This window comes from Takifugu rubripes, chromosome 7 (assembly GCF_901000725.2).
Source record: "Takifugu rubripes chromosome 7, fTakRub1.2, whole genome shotgun sequence".
NCBI lineage: Eukaryota > Metazoa > Chordata > Actinopteri > Tetraodontiformes > Tetraodontidae > Takifugu > Takifugu rubripes.
In genome coordinates this window covers 6,659,751-6,687,666 of record NC_042291.1, presented here as the reverse complement: position 1 = coordinate 6,687,666, position 27,916 = coordinate 6,659,751, and the positions used below count along the sequence as shown (strand labels likewise).

Here is a 27,916-nt window from a genome sequence, read left to right as displayed (position 1 = left end):
TGAAAGTGTTGAAAGGCAACAGGATGACTAGTAAAACAAGGAATACTGGGCCTTGTAATTATTGTGTGGTGAAATGTAAAGTTTTATTGGACTGCCCCCTGTTTAGTTGTCTGCTCGCCGAATTAACGGCGCACTGGGTAAGAGTGGGCCGCACCTTGCTGGTTACAGGGGCTGGAGGACTGTTAACCACACATACGCACCTTTCGAGGGTAAAAGGAAGCTGTCTGACCCTCATCCTTTTTGAAGCGAGTCCCTCAACCCAGCACCACAAACCACTGCAGCCACAGTCAGGTCATCCAGCAGACGGCTGTGATCCATCCACAATGACACAGGATGTGACCTGTCATTAATTTCTGAGTGTATGTTTTACTGCAATGTTAAAAAGTAATATGGTCAAATACATTATTGCCCTGCTGTGGTTTTATTGGGCCCTTGTTTACTAATTTAAGAAACCTTACATCCAAGCTGTTTTCCTTGGAGCAGAGATTATGCTTATGCTGGCATAGTTTGAACTCGCTTTACATTTTTAAGTGCCAGTCAAATTTCTTCCATTTTTTTCCCATCAATTAGATTGCCCTCGGTTTAATTTACTGAATGGTTGTTATTATTCCAAGGTAGAATTCCATACTTTCCTAAATGGTGGGAAAGAACATAATTTTATCCAGTGTTTACTCTACATTGTTGTTCTTGTTAGGGTCATTAAATTTAGGATATGAAATTGTTAACTTTTTCCTTTATATTTAGGTGCTGATGATGGGGGAGCCGTTCTTTGATTGCCAGGTTGGATTTGTGGGTTGCCGGGCCCTTTGCCTGAAAACCATCATGGGAGTACGGGACTTTGAAGAAAACATGCATCGCACCGACAAGGTAAAAACGTCTGCTGCTAATGGAAGAAATGTTCAGATTTATTGAACAGTTAAGCATTCACCACTCTTTTTGTGCTTTCTGTTATGCTTCTCTCTTTTTTCTACAATTCTGTAGGACGCCGTATTCTTCAGCTGTGGCGACACTCTAAGTAACAAAGGAATGACCTACCTTACCAACTCTCTGTTTGACTACCGGAGTCCGGAGAATAACGGCGTTAGGGCTGAATTTATCCTGGATGCAGCTACCCACAAGGTCAGTCAGTGGACATGACTCTGGATATTCCCGCACTTCCTGCAAAATCTTACTCCCAGCCAGGCTGGGCATGGAGAGAAGGTCACTGCAATTCAAACTGAGTTACTCCGTCTTGCCACTGCATCACTTACAGTGACTCCAGCCAGCTAAACACGTTAGTTGTGACATATTCCGTAGACTCACAATCAAGTGATTTTTTTTTTACTCCGAAGGCTAACCACTAAACATCTGAAGGGCACCCACAGAACTGATAGCTGAGCCGAAACCATATGGCAAAAATTAGTCCGTCAGTTCCAAGTCAGGCCAACAACCAGCTCGACACGCACCTCACAGCTGGGCCAACAGGCCTTCACAGCAACTGGCTGTTGTTTTTCAACCAAAAGCAGTTCTCTGAGAAAAAGCTTTATGAAATTACTATTCTTTCATGGCACCTGCCACTGACATAGTCCTTACTCAACAAAATTTGTGGCCAGTTCATTTGGCCATTGAAAGAAGAAAAGAAATCACGCGGTCTACAAAGATATGTTATTAAGACATATGTTTCTTTATTTTCTGAATAATAATGGGTTCACTGAAGACCTGTGACTCATTACTGAGTTTTTTCTTTTCAAATATTTTGCTGTTGATGTAATTTAAGTGAAAAACAAGCACATTAATTCTGAGTGATTTACATTTAAATGCGGCAGTTCATCTTAGGCAGTCGTGTTCTACAATTCTGTCTCGTCTTTCAGTCATTTTAGTGTAATGCAGTGCAGTTGGATCATTTTTGCCTTCTCTCAGCTGCTTTCCGCAGTAAAGGAATGCTCTCTACTATCTACGTTGTAGTGTTAAAGCCTTTAATCCTGACAACTCTCCGCCCCCATCACCCATCGGAGCTGGAGTGTTGACTCTGCTCAAAAATGTTCATGACCCTCCATGGAGCAATTGTTTGGACATCTATTCTTCCAACTATTTGTACTTGAAAATCCTAAGAGTCAAAGGTTTTAAGTGTTAATTCATTAGTGGTTTTGAAACCAGCCAATAGCTTTGATCCAAAAGCATGCCAGTGCCATTAGTGGTCCTGAATAAATATTACTCATTAACCTGCCTCTCTGATAAGGCCCTATTGAAATCTTTGTTTAGAGAACTAGTGGGCAAGTCCCAGGTGGGGGTGTTAAGTGTGGGTGTGTGTGTGTGTGTGTGTGTGTGTGTGTGTGTGTGTGTGTGTGTGTGTGTGTGTGTGTGTGATTCTCTCGCTCTCCGTTTCTTGCCCGCTCAATCATTATGTCTGTTTACCAGTGGTTTGATGTGCAGTAGAAGTATAACTTTCAATTATTGTCTAGGACAGGGTCAATAGCTGTTGACCCACAGACTAATAAATGATGACAAGTTATGGTATAACAAAACACTCACAATGAGGTGGAACAAAAATAAGTACTTAATCCACAGCCCTCAACAAAATTATTTTAATTAACATGTCACAAACAGAAGAAGTTTCAGTGATTAGGGCTTTAATAATCTAAATATGTCCGTGTACATATAATTATTCATATTAGTGCACAGTAAAAACAAATTGAATGATAAAACAGTCATTGACATTTATTAATGGCTTATCACCACATAAAGACTGATGTTGATTTTCAGTAAATTGGTCCCTCGTGCATCTCTTTGAATTATAATTTACTAAAAATGTTAGATAATCGTATCCCGCTAATGTCATTTTTTTGTAAATTGTTCCAAATATAAAAGATAAAACCCGTAGCCCAATTAATAAACAATTCAATTTATCAAAAGATTGCATTTATCTGTGATTTGACCCCCTTTGCCACATCCACCATGACCCCAGTCACTGCCACTCTATGCTATCGGCATGTTTGCTCCCTGACTGCTGTGTTTACTGACTCCACTTTGTTTGACAGGAGACCTACACGGAGATAGCAGGCATGCAACGCTTTGGTGCTTTCTACATGGATTATCTCTACACAATGGAGAACAGCAGTGGCAGAGGTATTGTCTGATTCCTTTCCCCTCACCAGGTTTGTTTGCAAGCCTTGCCACCTTTTCTGATCTTCCTTGCCGCTCTGCTTTGCTCTTTCTTCTGTCTGTTTTGAAGCCTCTCCTTCTTCCTCTGTCTTTCCCCCTCTTCTCTGTCAAACAAGCCCCCTGGAGTGTTGGAGAAAAAGGTTGTCTTGTTTGAGTCCCAGCCACCTGGTCCCTGACCCTTCTTGTCCTTACTCTCACCCTAAACTTACCTGGAGGGCAACTGTCAGAAGTGTTTAGTCTGCACTGATGCATATTTGAGTTTCTTTCTCCCCACTGCTTGTTGAAACATTGTGTCCCCATGCTCTGTACCTGTAAGCTGTTAAGAAAGTGAATAGGCTCCCTTTGCCTAATTAGGTGTCACTCTTCCTGGCAAGGCCTTAAGACTGGCAGCATTTCTCATTCCTTAGCTGCAACACTCAGGAAGGTCTATTCATGGTTGACAGGCTTTTTATTTGAACACTGTGTGTAACCTGATTGGAATTCACAAGATCAACACAATTATTCTTTTACCTTTTATCTACATTTATTTCTTAAAACAAATCACTAAATAGATTTGATTTACTCCATGAACAAGCCAGACACGAGAGAAGCTTTTTTTCCTTCTGCGAAAGCTGAACGAACACATTAGCTGTAGTTCATTACTAAATATCACACGAGCATTGTCTTATTTTGTGCATTTAAAAGCCCAGTCCTATCATAGCTCAAGAGAAAAGTTCATTCTCTACTTTATTACAGAGGCATTCATTTGAAAACAACCAGGAAGTCTTTGCCACCAGAGTGCCTGTACTGTAACAGCCCAATGAGCTGTGAAATAAAACAGATATTTGACAATAACAAGGAGACAAACTAACCTTCCAACTACAGAAGCTACAGACTACTACAAACATTTCTCTCTTCAGTGATCTGCAAAGCAATTGCATTACAACACACACTTGTTAGGGGGTGGGGGTGATGGTGGGGGTGGGGGTTTGGTTGTGGTCAGCGGGACATTGCCACAAACTGTTTGGAGACCTGCCTTCTGTGACGGGTCCCGTTCTGGAGATAGTTCATCTCTGGTTTGGCTTGGCACGCTTGAACTGCTAATGGAAATGTAAATGACGGCATCATGTTTTGGCTCACCGAGGCCCAAAAATGCCAGTGAAAACGGGCCATGTGTTGCTTTACCAGCCTTCCTCATTTTTATGTTTATTCTAAACCACTCAATGTCTTTCTGACCAGATTTCTGCTTCCTTTGCTGTCAGCTAAAGATAAAAATCCAGATAAAAAACCCCGCTGATATTGTCATTCTGAGCTGTCAGAGTAATTTCGGACAGCAGGATAACTGTCATTCTTTTTTCCCCCTGCTGGACGATTTGTACTTCCAATTGCCAGTTGGAATGCTTCTCTTCTGTCAGTGTTTTTTCTCTTTTCGGACATGGATCAGATCTAATGTCAACCAAACAAATTAGATTCCATTGCCATGGGACTGACATAAACTCTGAGTCAACCGAAATACTAACCAACCCAGGTCACACTCGCCATTGACTTCACATTAGAGTAATGCTGCAGATTAAAAACTTTGTTTTTAATCTTGGGAAATGGAGACACTTTTAAATCGTCTAAATCCTGGATAATTTCATCGTCCTCATCATTCCACTGGCCATTGTAACTGCAGCCATATGGTTGATATTAGGCCTAATCCAGCGCTGCCAAATGTCACTGAAGAAGGGAAAGGGAAGTGGCATTGTTCATTGCCTTTTATAAATCTCCTGGCTTCAGTTGGAGGTTCACGCCCCCCCCCCCCCCCAAACTTCGACGCTTTTTTGGCCAAAATAATTTGAATTCATATGCTCAGCTCTTTAGGTTGTTAGAATGTTTGCAGCAGTGGAACACTGGGAATAAGAAGAGTTTGTGACCCTTTGTCCTTTTCCTCCCTCACTGCTATTCATCCACTCCCGTCTTTTATTTTTAATCTCTTCTTTTTTTATTGCTGGGGAGCTGACTCTTTTAAGTGGACCTCTGTTACAGGGGGCTGCAGTGAATGAAGGGACAGCTGTGTGAGAGTAAGAGACATTTGGAATATTCATCATTCCAGTGGTTCCTGGCTATTTGAGCTCATTTGTGCTCATTCTTGTGAAGAGTTGAAGAGAATCGGGAACCTAATTATGAGCTAAAATATGCCTTTGAACCTGTCGAAATATATACACTATACGACAAATGGTGCAAAACAACCTCAATTATCAGATTTAACTTTAAAAATGCATAATATTAACTGGTTGATTGAGAAGTCAGTTTGTAATGTGCGTTTTCTTTATTGTAGACTTTAATTTTGAATTTCCCCTTCTGGCTGCAGACTCTCCGGACTTCTCAGGGGGTGTGGAGGAGCCTCTTTCTACTGTTCATGAGACTTCGGTAAAGAGACTGGTGGTAGGACCGCTGGATGTCAGGCTCCACAGCAGTGCTGTCCACCGCATCCTCAAGATGGTTTCATGTGCAATGGACCATGAATACGAGCCCTACTGTAAACCACATCAAGGTCTGATATTTGAAACATTAATGGTGTCAAACATGGATTTGGGCCACTTTACTGTTCTCTGTCAGCATGAATTGCAGCTGTCGCTGATATATCAGTAGTCCTGAAGACTGATGCTAAAATTAATGACAAAATTCTCAGTTGTGTATTAGGAAACAACAATATTTAGAACACTTCTACGCAGAGAGACAGACCTGCTAAATGGTGCATCCGATGAACGTTGTTACGGTAGTTGTGTTTAACGTTTCTGGCCCCAAAGTTACCACACATTGCAGAGTTGTACTATGGTTGTTACTCTTCTGTTATCTTGTGTTTTGTGCCGTTCTTCCAGTGTGCTGAAACTGCAACATCTTGCACTTGACAATATCCTCATCACATTGTTATTTCTTTGCACAACCCATCTTTCAACACACAGCTGTACATGAAAGTAGTGACCTTTTGGACCTCGTGAAGGAGGACGAGCCAAACACCTTTGTTAGTGATCATCCCTGCGCAGCTATTCATGAGCTCATCTCTGGGATGTTGTGAAAGGAGACGGAATGTGTGCATGTGTAATACTGTATCTGTAGGAATAATTGTTTTTGCGAAATGATAACATCCCTGAGTTTCGGTTGTTTCAGCATCTGTAACAGATAATAGATGGTGGTGTAATTACTACAGACGCTTGACTCAAGCATAGTAGACAAGTGTGTACTTTTCTGATTTTTTTTATGTGTCTATGATTCGGGCTTTTACAGGAAAGAAGAGGGTGGGGGGGAGAAAACATTCTTTACCAAGGAAGCTATCACAGATGTGTGTTGAAATAACATGTGAGATTCAGTGGCGCTTCAAGATTCTTCAACCCTTAAATGATTTTAAAGGGTGGGCTGTGGTTCAGGTAGTGGTTCTGTCTGTGTTCACTGATAGAAGAGTCTACATGTCTTTGATCAAGACATGGAACCTATAATCGCACCCAATCCTGCATCTTCACTGTGTAAATATTAACCCACCACCACCAGTTGAATGTGACAATGGATGGGTGGGTAGTCACAGTGACTAACAAAAACTGTATAGTCAGTTTAGCATCAACTTTGACCATTTTTGCAGTGCAAAAGCAACAACAAATTAGGAAGTGTTCCTGTAAGTATTCCCCTTATAATACTTAAATTAGTGAAAAAATGTTGATATTATTCGTGTCAGAGATGAGGGATGTACAGCAGTTATTTCTGGAGAAATTGATCTATAGAATGCTTATATGCCTATACATGCATAAATCTATAAAAAAAAAAAAAAAAGTTGCATGTGTATGTTGGCATACTAATCTCCTTTTTTTTTTTTTTTTTTGCAACTTTTCACCTATTTTGTGTTCGATAATCACATCTGTGTATCTGCCCTAAGTGAACCATGTGTATTTTGACACTGGTTTCAGCACTGGCATGAGATTAGATTGGACACGGCAATGCCAAGTAAACCTGATATGGTCTGAAATGGTTGGCCAGCAAGCTAAATGGCCTGTTGGCTAGCCCACCTATGAGCTGGGAATGTAGCCTAACAGAACCTTTACTGAACAGAAACAAGCCCAAATCCTGGGACCAGAGCCAAGGTCATTTATTAACAAAGCCTCAGGTTTGGGTGCTTCTCAGGCCCCTTCTTAGACATGGTTTGGTGTTTAATACTCAAGTTGTTCCTTATATTGTGAGCACTGACCTTGTGAGCATAATCCGTGCTGACTTAGTTCATTTGCTGCCTTTTGAATTCTGGTTGTTGATTGAATGAGTGGTTTCATGAAACTAGGCTCTAGAAACAAAGCTACCATGAAACATCCACTCTGACGTGTATGCTTTTTTAAAATTTGCAAATAATGTGACGGTTTCTGTTGTCCTAAAACAATCTCTACTCATCAAGTCCAAAATGTTTCACCTTTCCCAGTCCATCACTTTATTTATATACCGTACTAAGACCACACTGAGGTTAAATCCACTTGCATGATTTTGATCCAGATGTACAAATAGGCCGACCGTATTAGGCTGATTATGAAACAGGTTGACAGTTTTTTCAGATAAGAAAATCTGCTGTCTGTCTGAGCATTTGTTCCAAAGCTAACATTATTTTTTCTGTTGTGTCATCGTATCTGAAGAAATGCCTGATGAGAACCGTGGCCCAGCTACCCCTGAAGAGATATCAAGCTTGGAGGAATTCATCCCAACCAGACTAACGTGTCTCACGCTGTTGCAAGCCTCAGTCACTGTCTGCATGGCAGAGTTCAATCTCCTGCACGCATTATTGCCAGTTATTATGGGATACAAGGTATGGTGCAGCTTCTTTTTTCTTTCCCATCCAACTGCCTATATTTTAATTTCTTCATATGCTATGGGTTATTTCATGTGGAAATCTAGTGTATAAGGAAGAGAAGAGAAACAAATCTGACCACGATGTGCAGACACTACACTAATTAAACGTATACTTGCTATAAAACCTACCTAATAACCAAAGCAGTATCTTATCAGTATATTTTGAAAATTATATACAGCATATGTCTGTTTCTAAGGAATGACAAGCACTCATAGCAACGTCACATGCAATAAGTTGAGCAAACATGCAGTCATAATTTGGGTTTACTTGCGTTTTTCCCCAAATCTACTCTAGGTTTCTATCAATAGTCAAATTTAGTATTTACACACCAAAATATGCTTAATTCTTTCACAGACTTTGAGTTAAGTAAGCAGACACTTTCGGATTATGCATAAATTAGAATCTTTGGTTTTGTACCAGTATTGAATATGTTTGATCAGACCCTTTTAATTGTCATCTCCCAGAATGCATCAGGATTATTCAACGTGCCAGTGTTCCAGCCAGTGCGCCCTCTACCTGCAGTCCAGTTCCACGTAGAGAGGATAAACGTTGAGCACTCTGTGCCCATGTATGCTCCAGAGCTGATTGGCACTGTCAGCAGCCTCAGCCAGCCTTCAGATAATCTGTTACATCACTGTTATGCTCACCTCTACCTCAAGGTATGGATGGAAATGTTGCTTTCTGAAACTCAGAGACAGTTGTGCTGCATTACATGTTTGCGACAGACTTTTCTAGAAGGATCTCATCACAATGACAGCCACAGGGTGTAGAGGGGCTATGGCCAGTGATCCTTGGACAACCTTCAAGTCAAGGCTCCTGACTGCATCAGTGTAATGCACTTATAAAAGAAATATTCATAAATAATAAACAGAAAATCTAAGTGGATAAGTGGAGCTGTTAAGGTTCAGTTTACTTTGTGAGAACACACTGTAACTTCTACTCACGACGGTGAAAATAATAGAAAAGTGAAAGGATTTTCTTCCTGAATTGTGTTGTATGAATCAGTTGGTCACAGCCTGTCCAGTCTCTACTTAAACAGCTCTAAAGACCCTTTTAATGCCCTTGATGACCCCTTTCTACTTGGTCATAAAAATTTCAGCACTAAGCTTCTTGATGAGCCCCAGCCCATCTCTGGTCTCCTTCATGATTTTGTTTTACATGGAAAACTGACAAGATGCTCTCGGATTGTGAGTCACATCCCCATTTTTGTAATTGTTTCTGTGTATCTATAATTTCTGATGTTTTCTCCAGCTGTAGTAAAACATTGCTTTGTTATTAATTGATTACTAATGGTAATATATAAAGACAAATGTAGTGATAAAGATAAAAACTATTGCATTTAGGGTTTCTAGGAATTGATGATTGATTCATCTGCTGTGGCTAGAGCAAATTCAGTAAGTCCACCTTTTAGGAAGCCTGGATAACAGATCTGGAGTAATCTGGAGTAGCCTTGTCTTGCCTGGTGTCTGTGTGTTTTTAAGGCAGGATGTTTGCTGGACATCATGCTGCTAGTTCTTATCACGGGGTCACTGCAGGGTTAACACTCACCCAGTCAGTGGCCAAGGATTATTCTGACCAATCAGTATCTGTATCTGGCAAGGTACTATTTCTTTTGGATTTTGGCAGTGGGATCATGACAGGGTGGAGGTCATTCTGGCTGCAATTCACCCACTTCAGGAAGTGATTTGAAACGGGTATAAACCGAGGCTTATCTTAATCAGTGTTTTATTGACACAGACTGTCAAAGCTAAGGTGTTTCTCTCGGCTATTGTCTCACTCTTTCATGGCCGGGGACAAAAATTCCAAGTTAACTTTTTTGCTTAACAAGGAGACGAAAGGACAAGATTAACCAATCATATATTTGCTAAATAATTTATTTATTTTCTGAGAAATGAATTTGGAATTTGCCTCCCAGGGGATTTGCAGTGAATCATTCCGTATAACCACGAGCTTACATTTCACTGTTGGGGTTTTATTATGTCTACATCTGTATCTGGCAATCAATTGGTTCAACCTGATATACTGTTTTGATGTGTAATATGAATGTAAAATGAATTATCATTTTAGGTTTGTCCAAATGTTTGTCTCTCTCTTTTGTCTTGGCCATGTGGTTTGGGAGACCTGCTTGAGTCCTGCTGTATGAACAGCAGCTGCATGTGGGACAGCTGGGCCCAGCAATCATTCACTCCCTCCATTATTAAACAGGACTTCATCCACCAGGCTCCATATTAACAGTATTTAAATGTTTCGCGGCATTATATAGTCGGCTGTTTAATCCTACTGTGTTGATGACAGTGATGCTACACATTGCAGTTCATTTCCTGTCAGAAAAGGATCCATCGCATCTACAAAATGAATAAAAAGTCAAATAATCTGATTGTGGAAAATGACTTGAGCATCGGCTACTTTAAGAATACATGAATTATCCGGGTTGTTGTGCTGAGGGATTATTTAATAGCACCGCACAGACTGTATAAAGGCCTTTGTTGACAGCTTTACAGTGATTCCTTCTTGTAATAGTCGGGGTTTATTTCTACAACAACAACAACAGTTTATATGTGGCAGACGTTCCATGTCCCTTTTTCCTTTTTAGATCCCTCAGTTTTACACTCCTCGCTCTCCAACGTTTTCCTTTTTTCCCCCCAGATCTTTGGTTTCCAGGCAGGACTGACCTGCCAGGACAGTACAGGGGAGTTCCTGCCTCTCATTCCCATCATCCCCTCCTTCAGCACTGCACTCTATGGAAAACTGATCCAGATGCCGTCATACTGGTGAGTTTTTATAGGTTAAAATATTCTTGGAACATGTAGAAAATGTTCTGTAGAATAATGACTATATTCCAGGAAGCCCAGTAACTGGTGGTGACGAATGGTACTGCAACAAACAATCATATTTTAGCTCATACTTTTAAAACCAGCACTATAATGGATCTGTGCATGCATGGCATGGAAGTAAGAGCATCTGTATTATGTTGAGTCCTTCTTATTAGATGTGTACCGTAGTCATTACTTTGTACTAAAATGATGCATAGATATAGAAAAATAACCTCTAACAAAGTTTGTCAAAGACAAAAGAAGCATATGGAATAAAAATTGCCATTCTATTACACCAGGTCCATAGATTATTCCCATAATAGCCCATAAAAATTCCCCAAAAGACTAATGATGTACCTCTTTTTTATGTTTGCACTTGCAATCTCCTCTGTTTACACTTTAAGCATGTGTGTGTTTGCCGTCAGGCCTGTGCACCCTACTTCGCATCGGAGATCGCAGCCTTTTGCAGGCTGCACATCAGAGGGTTTTAAAAGTGATGAATGGGCCACTTCTTCAGTGGTCAGTGGGGGAAAGAGAAAAACGGAGTCATCGAATATCATCTGCAACAATTTCTCAGATGGCTTAAAGAACAGGGGGAGGAAAATAAGACAACACACTCTCAAGAGGTCATAAAGCAGAGTTCTACAATTCTGTCCTTGTCCCAGACAGAGAATGAGTCACTGGAATTGTCCCTGAGAGAGGTGAAGAGAGGGTAGAAGTTCAAAAGAGGATGCAGAGGCGGAGAGTTGGCACACAGAGCATGATGCACTTGGATAATGGAAGATTTGAGCCTCGCAGCAGTTTAAAAAAAAAAGCTGTATGCGTTGTTTTGCATCATCAGTCATCAGTTTCTTCATTGAACATAACACATTTTATCATGTTTGAATTAGGCCTGTCTTCAATCAAATGCACAGTAAATGATAACAAATTTATGAATCTGCCTTTGAAATACTCATCTTCTGCCAATGTGTGCGTGTGCTCACACATGCACACCCCCCTCTGTGCTCTCTCTGTCACACCTTGCTGTCAAAGAGCCTGTTAAAGCAGGAAACCTGTGTGAGAGTGTTAGCATGGGAATACATTTTTTTCTCCTATTCATTGAGATTTAAAAGGGCTGCAGATGGTTTTGTGTTCTCTTGACTCTTTCTCCAGACGAGCTTTGTATCTTCTGTACAGTGGTTAGCTGGCCACATAGGAGGGTGAGTTTGACTAGAGACAGAACCTGGTTCCCTGCTCTGTCTGCTCTCAATAAGAAACTGCTAGCTGCTTGTTTGATCTTCCACCTCAATTCTTTTTTCCTTGTCTGCCTCAAATAGTGGATTCAGATGTCAAGCGGATGGTATTTCTTTTTTCTGACAATCACGAGATGTTTTCTCATCTCTCTTGCAGACCAATGCCCTTCTGTGGCTCTATTTCAAGCCTGCACCAACACCAAGACATATCATTCATACTTTTTCAAAGGTTCCCCTTGACATACTGTATTAATAAACTAGCTGATCGCATTAGAATAGTTTGTCCATATTTTAAACAATTGATTGCTTCATCAGAATAGATAATAGAAATCCAATGTCCAAATCAGGGCATTTATCATCAATTCATTTTAGGGGCAGATTTTGTAACGTTTCCTCACTTCTTTCCTGTTAATAGTCTTGAGAATAAAGTGTTTCAAATTGGGCCATTTGTGTCTAAGCAGGAGGTGCAGATATCAAGTTTCATTTGGCTTTGTGTTGGCGAGGATTAAATACACGTGACGTCTTACTCCTTAAAGAATGATATTTGATGATTAGTGGATTTGAAGATAATGAACTTACTGAAATGGAGGAAGTGAATAATAGATATGATCCAATTTGCTTCTTGTTGTACTGATACTGTATCTTCGACACATGTGAGATGTCACTGGTTTGCTATTTGGTGTAGAAATAGGCCTAGGATGATTAATGAAGTGAGAGGCTGAGAATTAATTTTAGCTTTAGCCTTATTTTTAGTCGTTGAGCTTGAGCAATCACTGAAAGATGTACAGGCTGTCCTCTGCCGCATGTGAGAGTTGATGGACAAGGTAAGGGAAGCCAAAAGATGCACTCCACCAGGTGGTAGCGTTTATGTTTGACTGTTTGTTTTGGGGCCACTCCTCTGCACTGATGTAACTCCAACAACACCCTTTTTTCAAGATGTTCTGCTCTCTGAGAAGACACTGAGCAGAGCTTCAGAACTATTTTAGGAAATATGAAACAATGTGGGAGGTAAAAGCTCATGAAGGTATAGAACTGAGACATTAAAAAAGTGGTCTTTGAAAATGATCATGAAGACTTGATGTGCTAGTTCCAGATTAGCATCAGTGTTCCTCTGTAATCTATGAAAAAGGTGACTGAGAGCCATGAGCCACCACACGTTCTCACCTCTGTGTTGTTGAACACAGTTCTCAGACTTTCGCACACACAAAAAAGGGATTCGTCATTGTGCGGCCTGCTAATGCTTAAGTAAGCATATATGGCTGCCAGGTGATCATTGGGGACTTGGACAGCCACTGAACAGCTGTGAGCCTCTTTCCTGATGAGTTGGCCCAAGGTACACCATGAAGCTCATGTTTTCTCCGTCTCACCACAAAAGGTTCCGGCTTCTCACAGTGGGCAACGTGAGGTTTTCACTGGGGAAAAGTGTGCTGCTCTGACATCGCTTCCCTGCTAGTCTTGGCTTTTATGTGGGAGTTTATTTTTACATGGTACAATAAGTCTTCTAAATTAGACTGGAATGTCAGGTTTCCCTTAAAAAAACAGTTTTTAAGAATTTATCATTTTCCCCTTTGTCTTGCAAGACCATCTCGCGTGAGAGGCATCAAACCAATAAGCTGGCAATACTCTGCCAGTAATAATGTGAAAGTAGGCGGCATACAAACGTAATCATCCACCCCCGAGTGATCTACGGGGGCTGATTCAGTCCTTTCACATTGAGAATGCCAAGTTGTAGCATTCACACTGAAAAATTTTCCTTTGTTTTTTCTGGGAATTTAAATCTTTGGTTTCAATAGCTCCAGTACAACAAGTAACTAGATGCTAATTATAATGAAGTTAATTTTCTGGGCAGCGTTGACATATTTGTTCCAGAATCAATGTGGCGAATATGTATCCACAAGCAAGTGATCATGATTATCAAAGGGAAATCAGTCAACAGAGAGTAAAACAAGAATCTATGGAAAAAACAAGGTAGCTAATCAGAGTAAGTCCCTATTGCTAACTGAACCTCCACTTGCAGTAAATATGAGTTCAACTGCAATGAAGGGATCTAACACTTATGGAGACTGAGAGGCAAAGAATGGCACCGCTGCAACAGAGTCGCAATTGGTCTACCAGTGAAATTTATTATTCCAGACAAAATCAGTGCCTGCAACAAAAAAAGTGGGGAGAGGAAGGTGCCACCTGCAGCGATCTCCCCCAGTCGCCACCCTCTCTCTCAGACACACGAACACACGTGTGCATTCACTCGATTTTCAGCCCATCTAGCACGCTTTTATACTGGGCCACCTGACAGCAGCAGCAGCATATGGAAGTAGGCCAAGGCCGGGGCCCACCAACCACACCAACACACCAGCAGCAGCTTTGTCAGGCCCCGTCACGCTGCAGGTCGTAATTCAGTCCCATGCCAGCTTTTATGTGGCATTTTTAGCAGCCCCATTGCTCACCCAGCTATTTCTGAGGGAATAATTTTGTGAAGCATGTGGCATTACAGGTGCATGCTGTTCAGACAGGAGAGACTGACCAGCCTGCTGAATGTAGAAAGGAATGGCAACTCTGTAATTATTGATATAAGTCATTGGTTAGTTCAGCTTTAGCACTACCTGTAGGACCTTTTACTGTGGAGTTAAGAAGTCCATTACTGTGTCTCGACCAGTAGTCTAGACTCTAGATTAGCTCAAGTTGTGATTTATGAAGGCTGCTTGAAGCATCTGAGGCACGAGGCTTCTGGTGTGATTGTAATGCCTCATTACTCCTGTTCATAGTTAGTCATTGCGAGCTGCTGCTGTTCTATGTCTTCAACCTCAGCCAAGAACAGGAGGACAAATGCTTTCTGTGTCCTTCAGTGGGGAGCCACGGAGATCCAAGTCAAACTCAGCAAATGTACATGAACTGCATTCACTGTGGTGAAAACACTGGCTGTGGCTGTTATATTTGTCCACCAGCCATTTTGGCAAGCGACATCATTAAATAGTGGAATTGAAATAATCATTTCTGGCTGATGACATCTGATTAGGGAGTGGCCGTTGGATGGAAAACTCCAATTTCTGTTCACTTAGTATACGTTTACTGTATATGACTTATGAAATTTTGTGAATGATGTCACACACGGCTTTTGTGGCATCGGCTCTGCCCCTCAACCAGACTTTGATTAGTTTTGATTTCTTTAATGAACCAATCACTTACATTACTCATCAAGGTTTGTGTGAGCAGGTTTAAAGTTATGGAAAGCTTTTATGATGAGGGATAATTCAATGATCTTAAATCAATGTGTGGTTGCTGTGGTCATGCTCAGCTTTGAGTTGTGGTTTGGAGGCCATAAGAGCAGCAGGGAATTAATTTAGTTGAGCCAGGCAGGGACTGCGCTTGGGTTAGGGTTCCCCTCTTCTTGAAGAAATAGAGGAACATTTGAAGAAGGAGCCGCTTTTACAGGATGAGGTTGAAGAGATGGAGGACACGGAGTGACAAGTAGGTTTTATGTATTAACAGGTGTGTATTAAAAGCCTGGAATGACATATGATGTAATATTGTTCCACTTTTCTCTCCAAAGCACAAGTGTGCAAAGGATTGGGAGCCGCAATGCAGAACATATTTTGTGTGGCACAGTCTATAAACTATGTTGGCTCATGTTGTAGATGACTTTTATTTTCTCCTGTACATCTGGTGTCAGACAGTTTTATTTGGTTTTATGGCTGTTGCAGATCAATGGATGTATTGAGGAGCCTGGAATGGAGGAAATGGCATCAGCAAATGTGAAGCACGAGCACGCCATGATTGACACGTCTGTTCTGATGGAACATCTTTGCCGTTCTTGCAGCATGTGTACGCTTACTGCCGCAGGGGCCAGAGTCTCCCTGCTGTAAGAGCTTTTCGCTGAACTTAAATCAGAAGTGTCATTTGGTAGCTTAAATCAACACGATATTTAACTCGGCTGTATGACGTTAATCGGGCCTCAAGGTTCTCCAGTGGTTGTTTTCTTGGCATCTAAAAAATACCCGTATCTGTATCAAGTGTGTCATGAGGTGTATTTAGATATATAAGACATAATCACTGAATTCAGGAGCAGCTGTGGATGTTTTCAGTCAACTGCAAAACTCTGTTAATGCTTGAATTAGTCATCTGAGGAACTGAAGCTTGAGGGAGGGAAACAGTGGGAAATAGGGAAGGGTAGATGGATTATCAGCTCTGAGTGGATTATCATCTACTGTGGTGTGCATTCCACTGTCCTCCCCTTCAGGCCTCAATAAAGTTCTATTGCTTTCCAGAAAATAAATTTCACTGTTTACAGAGGAATCTGATGTGTGATTGAAAGAAGGCTATGTGGAGTTTAGTCCCGTCTGTATTTTAATAAGGACTTATGTGAAGGTCAAAGAATATAGAGAAGAGCGTGCATCATTAGGGGGGGCAGCTGCTCCTGTTTTTCACCAAATAATCGTACAGCAGAATAACTGTCAGGTCTTCAGTTTCTTTATGTTTTTAAAAGGAACTAGAGGTTCTAGACATATCTGATCTAGGCAGGATGCTACTTGCTTTCACAGACGCATTACATACTCAAACGCTGGCCTCTTGATGCATTTTCCTTTAACGCCTGATGAACCACGTCATTGCCAATTTCTCGCCTTGCGGTCTGCAGCTGTCTGCACGACTTGATTAAAACATTTCTTTTTAGTAATCCCTGTGTAATGAAGCCCTCTCCTGAGAAGAGAGTGTGTGCGCTGCTGCATGTGTGTTGGGTCAGGGGTGATCCAGATGGGAGGAAGGGGAGAAATGTGTTTGAAAGAGGGAGAGTTGAGTGTTTCTGTCTATGAAGAGTTCGGGCTGTGTAGGGCCGATGATTGAGAAATGCACACATAGAGCACCTTTGACCCCAGAGTACCAGAAGAACTTAAAGCTGTGGTCACACGTTTAGTCCCTGCACCACTGTCTCCTAGTGCCAACTCTTAGAGTTTGGCATATCATTGCACACAAGTTTTTGCACTTCTACCTTGATGTTTTTTCTGCAGGAGGAGTTTTAAAGTTGCACTCTTTCTCAGGACACTTAAGACTTGTCGTAACTGTTGTCGTGTGTCCATAGAAAAGTCCGTGGTACTTTTTAAAATATCTCAACAGGCTGCAGCTGTACCGACATTTTCTCAGGCCAATGACACCGTGTAAACCCAGTGAAACAATTCTCTGGAAAGAACATTATGAGAGTGTGCAATAGTCATCATTTGCTTTTATATCAGTGCTTCATTCATTTATTTATTTATATTTGGACATTCCTGTTTTTCCTTGCTTCTGCGCTGTCACTGTGATAGTTTTTATGTCTCCTATGATGTCAGCAGGTCTGTCCAGCGGACATCCAGGTGGTCAAGTTTTTTTTCACCTCCCGAGTGGCTTTTTAGGTGTTATTGTTCAGCGTGAAGTGTGTGCATGATTTACAACGTTCATTTGGAGGCTTCGCAAGACACTGTATTGAGTCGTTTGTAGATAAAAGAGGGGACTGGAGTGCAGCCCATAACTCACTCTGGTTATTTTCAAGAGGGGTCAGTGACCTTGGCATGGAAGGATGGGGAAATCTGCACTACTTCAAATCTATCCGCACCTCAAAGAAAAGGGAAAGGGTCAGTCCTCCCTTCCCGCCATTTTCAGATCGATTCCCTCCGAAGTGTTAAAATTTGGAAAACAATAGCAGTGAAGGACTTCGGTTACCGTTTGATGGAGAATGTTTGTGTTGGTTAATTAAGGTAGGGTGTCACATTGAGGGATTTGTAGAACCTACTAGATAAGTTATCACTTGTCCCAAGACGGTGGCTATCTGTTTTATCTATCAGACAAATATGTCAGCACATAATGGATTACATTGGCATGGCTGTGGACTCAGATAAGTTTAAGTCAAGAGAAAGTAGCAGATTGGGAGTCAAGTCAAAATGATTGACCATCTTGTTGACTGTTTGCTTGTTTTACTGCCTTAGATTTGGTCTCAGTTATCTTCTTAAGCATTTGCTTCAACCTCTAACAGGGTATTTGAGAGTCATGTTGTAATTCAAGTGGAATTTCCCATTTAGCTCCCATTAAAGACAAAATCCACCTGCATCCGGGCATGTGTGTGAATGTGCCTCCCTCCCCTGTGCTCCATTGACGGAGCAGACACCTTACTACACATCTCCTGCTGCTGACCTCCCAGCACCCGTAGCTGTCTGTGTCAATGTATTTTGGAAAGAGTGAGCGAACCGGTCTTCGCTTCTATACAGGATATGAGTAATAACAAAAATGAACATTCTGAAAAGTGCACCGCTTCCAAGCCTATATTCTGGGACTCTGTATAAACCATTAGGACCAGCTGCATTTGGTGATATTCCATCAATGAAGACAAGATGCTAATCTTATGAAAACAAACCACATTCTTGGTGTTTAATAGGAGGTTGTGCTATCCCGCCCCCTGTTAAGAACAACTGTATGGCCAACATATGTAGTCGATGCACACATAGTGGTAAGAATAATTTTATAACAAAGCTTGTTAAGGGGGTTATATGCTTGACCACTGCACAGCCTGTCAGCTCTGACCTTGATGCTGCTTCTAATCACGTTTTGGCCAACAAACACGCCATTTTTTTTTCTATCTGTATCTGCGAGAAGACCATGATTTGACTGGAAACCAGTGGTCTGAATTGGAACCATGCTTTTAAAATGTGCAAACCTTTAAGCACAGACATGAATTTACCCAGAGGCTGTTAAAAAGGATTTTAAGGCTTAGTTAATGACACAGTCTGTTAGTTATCTGGCTCAGAATCAAGTCTGGATCCAAGACACAAATGTCCTCTTCAAAGTCCACATACAGTACTGTGAAGTTTAATACATTTTAATGTTTGATATAATTTGGTAGCCTGTTTAATATCTCCAGTTGAGCATACAGACCTAGGAAGCTGAAAGAAAAGAGCACCACAGCTGGTAAGGACACGCAGCACTCTGACTCATGCCCCCTGCATAACAACATGTGCTGTTTGGCCCAATTTTGACGGAGACATTACACGGAAAGGCTTTGTGCCAACTACCTACCACTAAACAAAGCCAAGCTACCTCTCCACATTGCCTGGCATGTGCCAGTTCTGCATCGCTTGGTTGAGGTAGCAAAATAGGACAAGTTGAAGAAAAGATTGTAAATGATGAAGGTTTTCATAGCTCCCTGCTAATTCTGACTTCCTTTTCATGTGTGCCTGGTGGTCAGAGTGCTTTAGTAAAAAAGTTATTAATTTAAAGTACTCCTGGGAAGTTAGAAACAGCCTGTTCAGGTTTAAGCCAGAGACCTGCATTCTTAAATTACAAGTCAGGATGCAGAGTGGGTTGTGGGCCCTTTTCTTGTGGGTAGCCTCATTATAATAGTAGAAGTATGCTTTAATGAGTTTTTCTCCCCAGGGTCCAAACTGTTTACAAGATAGATTCTGCATGATGGCAGTAAATTGCATTTTTGTGTTTTTCCATGCATATGCATTGCAATACAATACGCACATGTTGCAGTGTAGTCATTTGTTACTATTGCAGTTGCACGTATTAGTACTGCTAATTTTGCCTCTTGGACACCGTTGTTTCCTTCAAGGCCTGTGGTAACAGTGAAAAGTGCTTGCCAGAAAGCTGTTTACCATGTTGCAGCAAGAAACACTGACTGTGCCAGTTAGTTAATGAAATACAATGAGTGCCTGGCTGTCCTCAGATCCAGCATTCCCAAAACACCCTAATGAGTTTCTGCTTCTCATTTAGTTGCTGTTTGCAACGAGCTGGGCATGATATAATAAAAACAGGTGCATAATTAAAGTTTTCGACGACCACATGCACATGACAGCTCCCCTGAAATGCTATAAACACTCAAATAAGCCAACAAACTTTAATCCCTTGCCAGTCCTCCTATTGAAGTGGCTTTGCAGACACATTTGCTCTGCATGTGGGGACATTGTTGTTGCTTGGTCCCCTTCACTTTCCTTTGTTCAGCAGCAGCATCAAACTGCATGCGCTCGCATGCACACATGCACCAACTGGCATGAAAGCATTTGAACACTAGAAAGTGGTCGTGAAATTGGGTTCGATTGATGTTACGCAGTAGTGATTTCTGACGCTAGAGGAGCATGACATTGTGGTGGTGAAAATGCACCATATGTTGTTAGAAAATTCCAATAGTGTGTGCACGCTCAGGGTAAACTCATTGACCCTGTCACTGTCAGGGTTTTATATTTCTGTAGGTTATCTTAACGCCTGTATTTGTTCAGTACCTGTGTACCTCTTGGATGTTCCGAAACAGCAGGCAAAACTCTGGGGCTGCATAAACCTAACGGCTCATGTCACCCTGCTCAAACCACCCAGGAGCAGAACAAAGGATAAAGATAAAGAGACAGACTGAGAGGGAGGGAAGCAGAGGAGTTAAACGATTGCAGAGCTGCTGAAGAGAGGGAGAGATCCCATGACACATCTCACACTCTGAACAGGGACCAGACCAAATGCAAGTGTGATTAAATGAACTGTAATGCTGATTCCTGACACACCACAGCCATCCGAGGAAGACGTCATGTATCCATTTTTACCCAAAGGTCCGCTCCTCTTTTCTTCTTTTTCGGCACACAGATGCATTCAAACAGGCATATGTGCATACATATACACACCCAAATGTTTGTATGTAGTTGTAGTGCCAGTTTTTGAAATGTTATGGAACAACATCACAGATTTGGAAGGAATATGGGAGTGGAAGCAAACTAGTTTGTTTTTAGTTAGGCTCCTCGGGTAAGTTTCCAGTAAACAGAGGTTCAAGGGAAGGAAGACATATGGGGCTGAGTGTATAAATATGGATTTTTTTTTAGTGTTCATAATGACACATGGCCCATCACAGCATTGTGAACAACTTTATTGTGATAAAAAGGAAGCGTTCAAGAATTGTTATTTATTCTTTCTAAATTTTTGGGCAATTATTCGAAGCTGGAATTGACATTGAAACAAAATTTCAGTTAATTGCACATCCTTGATGAAAGGAACTGTGCAAAATTGGGTGTGTGTGTGTGTGTGTGTGTGAGGGAGAGAGAGATGATAAATGAGAGTATAGTCTACTCAGGCTCTGATGGACAGAGGCCTGAAGGCTCTGACTTTACTGTTACCTCATCCTCCTGAACACTCAACTCAGCTCATCAGACACACACATGCACAAAACACACACTCTTAAACTCTTTCCCTTCGCACATTTGAAGACAAATGAAATGTTAAATATGTAAAGATTCTTTTCAGGGTCAGGTTTCTGAGCTGTACATCTCGTCACATAAATCATCATCACAGGATTGCGGTGGAGGAGATGGGGGCATGCAGCAAAGAGGCAAACTAGGAAGACCTGCCAAGTAACTAAGGAAAGCTTGGCTCCGCAGTGGCACTTATTCAGTTTGCCTGTTGGAATGTCTTTCTACCTATTTGGCGACTCGAGGTGCTTTATATTGCGATGTGATATTGATGGATTCATGGACGTCTTGAGGCGTTTGTTTCCACGGGTGTCTATTTCATTAAGTGTATGTTGGCACCAATGTGTGACTCCACTCTCCAGCTTTTCCTTTATTATTGTCACTCCTTCTTTCCGACTGTACTCTACCAACAACTTCTACCTTTGTTTCAGGAGCAAGAGGTCTTCAGTCCCCACCACTGAGTTCATTTTCGAGCTTCCCCACTTCACTGTCCAGGCGACGAGGGCCCAGACGCTTTTGCTGCAAGCAATCTGCCAGAGCTGGTCCCACAGTGTTTTTAATGGTGCACCATCATCCCTCAGCGAAAACCTGCTCAATGAGGTGTACAAAGCTCCAGGTAAAGGACACAATTGCACCACACGCCACCACCTCTCACTGGAGACAACTGTATCCTATTGAGGCAACAAGTGCTTCTTAAAACAGGGTAGTCTGAGAACAGCAGGCGGCCCGCATCGATTTGCTCATCTGGACTCTTTTAGGCTATATGCTAATGAGTTCATCGTAATTGATGATTTATTGATGTCTCCTTTCTCTTATAAATTGGATTTGGACTTTTGCTTTAGTTCAATAAAACAAAAGATGTTTCTTAGTACAAGTAAATTGTCAAAAGTGATGTATGGAGTTGGCTGGAGGTTGAAGATATCATGCTCCCTTATTGAGATTTACATCTGTTTCTCAGGGCTCAGCATGAAGAACTTGTCTTGTATCCATTGTGGAGTAATGAGACTCCAGACAAATTCAGCAACATTTAAATGCATCATATTACCTGTGGGACACCTTAATGAGGCTTTTTGATAAAAGTCACCCCCGATAAAGTAAGAGAGGGTAACCTGAATTTAGTAAAACAGTAGCGTTTCTCATGACAGTAGCATCTGGACAGTCCTCTAGAGGGCCAGGGATTTTCCAAGTCATTAGGATCATGTTGTTTGGTATGCTGTCAGCATTCTCCCTCCGCTGAGCCAGCCAAGCTACCTTTTTCAGTGTTGTGCAGCCGCCAAAATTTATGAAACTGGTCTCCCGTGGAGTGAAGTCAAATATTCCTCTCCCCTCGCTCTGCCTTTCTCTTGGAGCAGGATTTGAAATGAGCATGGAGAAACAATTGCACATCTGGTCCATGTGCTGGCAGTTCAGAAAAAGAGCAGTGGGAAAAAATAACCAAGGGGAATAGGTGATGTGTTGTGTAAGTATTATGTTTTGTGGGGGGAAATTCAGCAATAATTCCTATGATATAACCAAATATTTCTAGTGTGCTATCTGCTTTATAAATTGTGGTGACACTCATAGTGCTTTAGGAAGATGTTAGCTGTCCCGATCCCTTTCAATCTTCACAGTGACAGCTTAAGTGGAGGAAAAATGGAAAATGAGGAAATGTAAGAAGAGAGGAGTGAGTGAAGTCTGCAGGGTAAACTGTTGAAGACTGAGCGCTATGGTGCTCACCCAGTGAAACCTTGCTTAATCGCTTTGGTTACTGTGGGCGCTGTGGTCCTCCACATGGTAACGTCATGATGGGACCATGCTGGCACTTCTGTGCAGGCCTTCTCTTTCACTCATAGCTTCCCTTTGCTTTTACATACAGTACATCCTTAAATAGCCTCAAACTGGTACATTTTCAGCTATTTTTAACTCACTGCTTGCTGCTTTGGCATCTTTTAAACAAATTCTTGGGGACTTCAACGGTAATGGCTTGCACGATGCCACTCTTCTGGCCCTTCATGTAGTAAATGTGTTTGCAGTCTTAGAAGTGGCTTTGGCTCACTGTGACTGCTTGTGGTGAAGGAAAGGGATCTGTTTTAATGCTTAAAATATTCAGATCCTGTCCGTCCAGATTAAGGTCTCGAGCTTATTCGTTCACCCACCAGCAGCCGCGAGGCCATTACAAAGACAGAATGCACACCTGCAAGGACATGATATTGAACATGCAAGAAAACACAAAACTGCTCACTGAACACATGCCTTTTCTCATTTCTTCAGGAATTCCTCTCATCTCTCCTTTGATGTTGAAATGGCTTTCAATAGCAAAAGGTGTTTCATATCGGTCTTCGATGATAACACAGATGGTCAGTGTCCTTCACTGTGCTGCCATTGGTGGATAAGATTTCCTTCCCTGTCCAAAAGACATTTCCTTATTCAAGAAGGGGGAAACTCGACAACCCTTCAGTTGTAAATTCAATGCTCAGAGAGACTGTGAAATGTTCTTCAAAACAATTGTTTTACTCCGATTACAACAGAAGTCGCTGCGGGCGTAGCTGCTTGGACATCAGCTTACTTTTGTGCTCATTGGCAGCTGCAGTAGTAACCCCACGGACAGCATGCGCACCCTAGTCTGTTTTCTGGTCTCCAAGGCCAGAGGTGCTCGAGTGTAATCACAACACAAACTGTGAAATCATATTTTCCGACAGGATCAGATGTTGTCAGTCTCTGCCTCCAACATGACAGGCTGGTTTGTCACGCAACTGTCTTATTTCCAGCCTTGCTGTTGTGAGCCCGGCCCAGACATGGGTTTTCTGTGGTGACGCATCCTTCCACTATTCTTTTTCTGCATTCGAGGGAGGCTCATATTATTGTTTACCGGTTGTTGAGCAGCAAACATTGCAGCGTGTCATGGTGACAGCTGAGATGGACCATAGGGGCTGTATGTTCATGGAGACACTAATGAAATTCTTATTCCCTCCCTTGATCTTCTCGAGTACTGGTACCCTTCAGGCATCCTACCATAAAATTACAATGTTTATATGCAGCCTTGCCAAACTGACAAGTCTAAAACCATCTACTCTTATCTAAACTTTCCAATAAAACCACCTTTAAATATCAATAATATCCCAAACTTACATTTTCCTTTTTCACAATGATCTTGTGGTCTGTAGTAGCCTTCATATTATAGTAGTAGCAGTAGCTGTAATTGTAGTTGAGAGGAATTCCTGCCCACCACTGTTTTTAGCAACTGCTAACCTCAGTTTCTGAAACACTCACTGACCGCAGTGACCTCCCACACATTAGTACGTGAGAATAGAGTTTAGTCTTGTGCGCAGTTTACTATCTGTCTGACTTAGACAGATTTTCTTATTTGTCAGTGGATGCTGTCACCAAATATGGAATATTCAGTGTTTAGTGTAGGTTAGCCAGTATTTTATTGGCTTACTATTTTTAAGCTCACTCTGTCTAATCTGTATCCTGCTTGTGTACAAATGCTAAGAAAAGCCATATCATTGTTCATGTTATTTTTGGGGACATTTCTCAGTGAAAAGTAGAGTTGGTGTGGCAAAGTAAATCTCACAGGTGACAAAAACAATTCACTGAGACTGTTGATGGAGCTAAATTGTTTTATTTACACTGTTGAAGTTCAAAATGATTGCTTTGTGGATAAGAACAAAACCTCTTTCACTTGTTTCTCTGGTTTTGGCATTGTGGGATGTGTTTCTCCTTGAAAGACAGAGGATCAAGGGAAGTTAAGATCTGCATAAAATTGGCATTTCCAGTCGTGAGTGCGTTCAGCCTCCCAGCAGCTATCACAGCTGGTTTTGTGGCCAAAGCGCTCTGTGGTGGTCTCCACTGGAGTGGGGAATGTGGGGGAGGTCGGCCTGGTAGAGGTTGGTTGTTGGTGGTTACCAGACGTGCTCTAGAAGATTGCTGGGTGATATATGAGCTGTGACATAACTTTAGCCTGACAGATATAGGTGGGAAAGAACATAGGAAAAGGAAAAGAGAGAGTTAACAACATAATGAGGAGAGGGAAACATGAAAGAGAAAGGGAAAATTGAGACAAAAGTTATAGAAAGTGGGGACTAAGATGGAGGTGAATGGAGGTTGGAAAAAGGTGCAGAAATGCATCAACTAGTGGCTCTTTATTAAAACCAGCTTTTACCGCTGAATCGCAGATCACATTATTGATATGCCTCACACACACGCAACTAATGTGACTATATACCAAAGCCTGCCTACCACCATCGCTGGCAATTGCTATATGTACTCCTGATCTCATACCTTACGATCCCATTTAAGGTAAATGATGGCAAGAGTGTTTGGATATAGTGAGCATATGCTCTCACTGCGTAGCGACTAGAAGCATGTTAATAATAATAGCCCTGGACTTATGCTCTCACTCATAACAGTATCATTATTAAAACAAGACTTTTATTTATACAAGTTTTCCCTGCATACACACACACACACACATACACACACACACTGGGGGATGGGACGGTCGCAGGCAACCAAAAGAGAAAAAGATGCTAAAGTAGACACTCTTCAAGTTTACGTCAGGGAGACTTATTTATACTTTCCTTCACACTGCTATTTCCCTGTGCTTGGAAACAAATGCAGTCTCTTTAAAGACCATGTCATCAACAGTTTTTACACGCTTTTGCACTGCATGAAAAAGGCTGCTCCTGTCATGGCCAGCAGTTCACATCCCTGTGATCTAACTGCCTCCGAGAGCACGAGCCTGACGCAAATCCCCCTGTGAGGCTGCGGTGCAATAAGTGTTGGTAATAGCTCTGTGTCTTTGTGTTATTGGATGGGGCAAACGCATCTATTTAATATCATCCTGTCGCATCCATAACCCATCCAAGGAGATTTGTCTCGTTCCAAATGTGATTTGCTATCATTTTCCCTCCCTTTTGCCTGTCCCAGTGTGGCTCTCTTTCAGCCTTCATGCAGCTGTTGGTAGCAACAGTGGTTATTGTTCTCTGTTCAAGTTTCCACTGTTTTCCTAGGCAGGTTTTGGCTGGCACCACCGTCTTGCAACTCTAATGTCCCCCATCTATTAATCAAGGCTAGCCAGAGGAACGTACAGCTTTGCCCTGTCATATAATTGGCTCTTGCACTGTTATTCTATTATTCCTCAATGAATATGAAGGAAGGAAGACCGTAAGCCTTCTTTCATGGTCTGTAATTGTCACAAATGTCAGGAAGGGGTTGGGAAGCCTAATGAAAACCCAGAGATGTCTTTTTCTGTATGGCCTCTTCTCTCAATCACGTATCCACATTTCTTTGAAGAAGTGACTCGCTGGTCTGAGGGAAATTTCTGCCTGTCTTCTTGTCTTCTCACGGATTGACATCAGGACAGGAAGAAAGCGGGAGGGTAAGAAAAGAATGAGGGCTGTTTCGTCCATATGTAGCCTTATTTCTGACATTAAAAACACGTTGTGTCAGCATCAGAGAGCTGATAAATAAATCTTGGACGGAACTTGAGACGACTCTTGTCAGTGAAAACTTCAATGAGCTACAGACGGCCCTTGCTTCACTTCTGGCAGATTGCGATGATGTTTTAAGTCAATCCAGACTTAGGCCTTCCTCTTTTCTTTTGTCCTGCTGCTGCTTTCTGTTTTTTGTCTGTCGCTTACTTCACTGCAGAGCTAATGAGAGAAGCCCGCGCTCAATGCAAAACAGAAGTTGTTGTACAGTGTTGTCCCAGCAGCGGACATCAGATTACATGGGTATTTATAGTATTTTTAAGGGGGTGATAGGAACACAAAATGCCTGAGGACTGGTCCTCCGTGCAAGAGCAGCACAGGTCTCAATGCTTTCACCAAACAACACTTTTCTCAAGCTTAAAAAGACACATTCTGCATAGGTAGTTGTCAGGGGATGTGGAGTTGTTCGTATTTTACCACGATTCGTCATTCATCATCTCCCTTTTCTTTGCACTGTCCACTGCCTATGCCAAAAAAATGTTTGAAAGAAATCAGAAGTCATCTGAGAGTATGCCAAGGATTTTCTCCCTCCTGTTTCTTTGAAATATTGCCCATTTTGCTGTCATGGGAAATAAGATGTGATTCCACACGTGTTGGAGAACATGGCTGTTTCTCAGAGTGGATCTAAGAACCTGAGTTTCACGCCCAACTTATTGTTGTGGCTTTTTCATCGTGATATGAATCATTTATGGCTTCTCAATGGTCACTACAGTATACTGCTACAACTATCACACTACTGGCAGAATATATGACTGGAACGTGCTAATTGATCTCAAAGTTTGGGCAGGGTAGCTCATTATTCTTAGAATAATTTAGGCAAACAATATAATGAAGTCAAAATTGGAAGAGTAAAAATTAAGTAGGTTGTAAATTATCTAATTGGTGTGTTGTTGTTGTTTTGCTTCTGATGATTATACTTCAGGTACAATGTATTATTTGATCAGCTAAATGGATAAATCAACTCAAGGTGATGTGAAACCACAACTCTGAAACATTAATCCAACTCTTTTGCAAGTCAAATTGACTTTGAAGCACCCAAAGCAGTTCTGACTGCTGTGAATATCCTGAATTAATGACAGGCCCAAACAAATCTGTTTGTATTTATACGGTATCATCTGGTAGTGTCTACAGAGCCGACTGCCTACTGTTACGCCAACCATCCCATCTCACAATGGTGACTAGTGCCGACTGTGCACATAGCTGCACGTCACAAGGCCATAAATTTCCACTG

General features: G+C 41.7%; 1 protein-coding gene across 2 annotated transcripts in view; it reads left to right on the top strand.

Annotated features, from left to right (window-relative positions):
* The window catches only part of LOC101062313 (vacuolar protein sorting-associated protein 13B), a 231,129-nt gene that overhangs the window by 30,421 nt on the left and 172,792 nt on the right, over positions 1-27,916 (top strand). For both annotated transcript variants that reach the window (XM_029839039.1, XM_011605289.2), the window contains exons 10-17: positions 745-867; positions 982-1,119; positions 3,018-3,105; positions 5,474-5,656; positions 7,770-7,939; positions 8,449-8,643; positions 10,631-10,755; positions 21,646-21,830. In XM_029839039.1, coding sequence (XP_029694899.1) covers positions 745-867; positions 982-1,119; positions 3,018-3,105; positions 5,474-5,656; positions 7,770-7,939; positions 8,449-8,643; positions 10,631-10,755; positions 21,646-21,830 — 1,207 coding nt within the window. The remainder of the gene's footprint in view (positions 1-744; positions 868-981; positions 1,120-3,017; positions 3,106-5,473; positions 5,657-7,769; positions 7,940-8,448; positions 8,644-10,630; positions 10,756-21,645; positions 21,831-27,916) is intronic.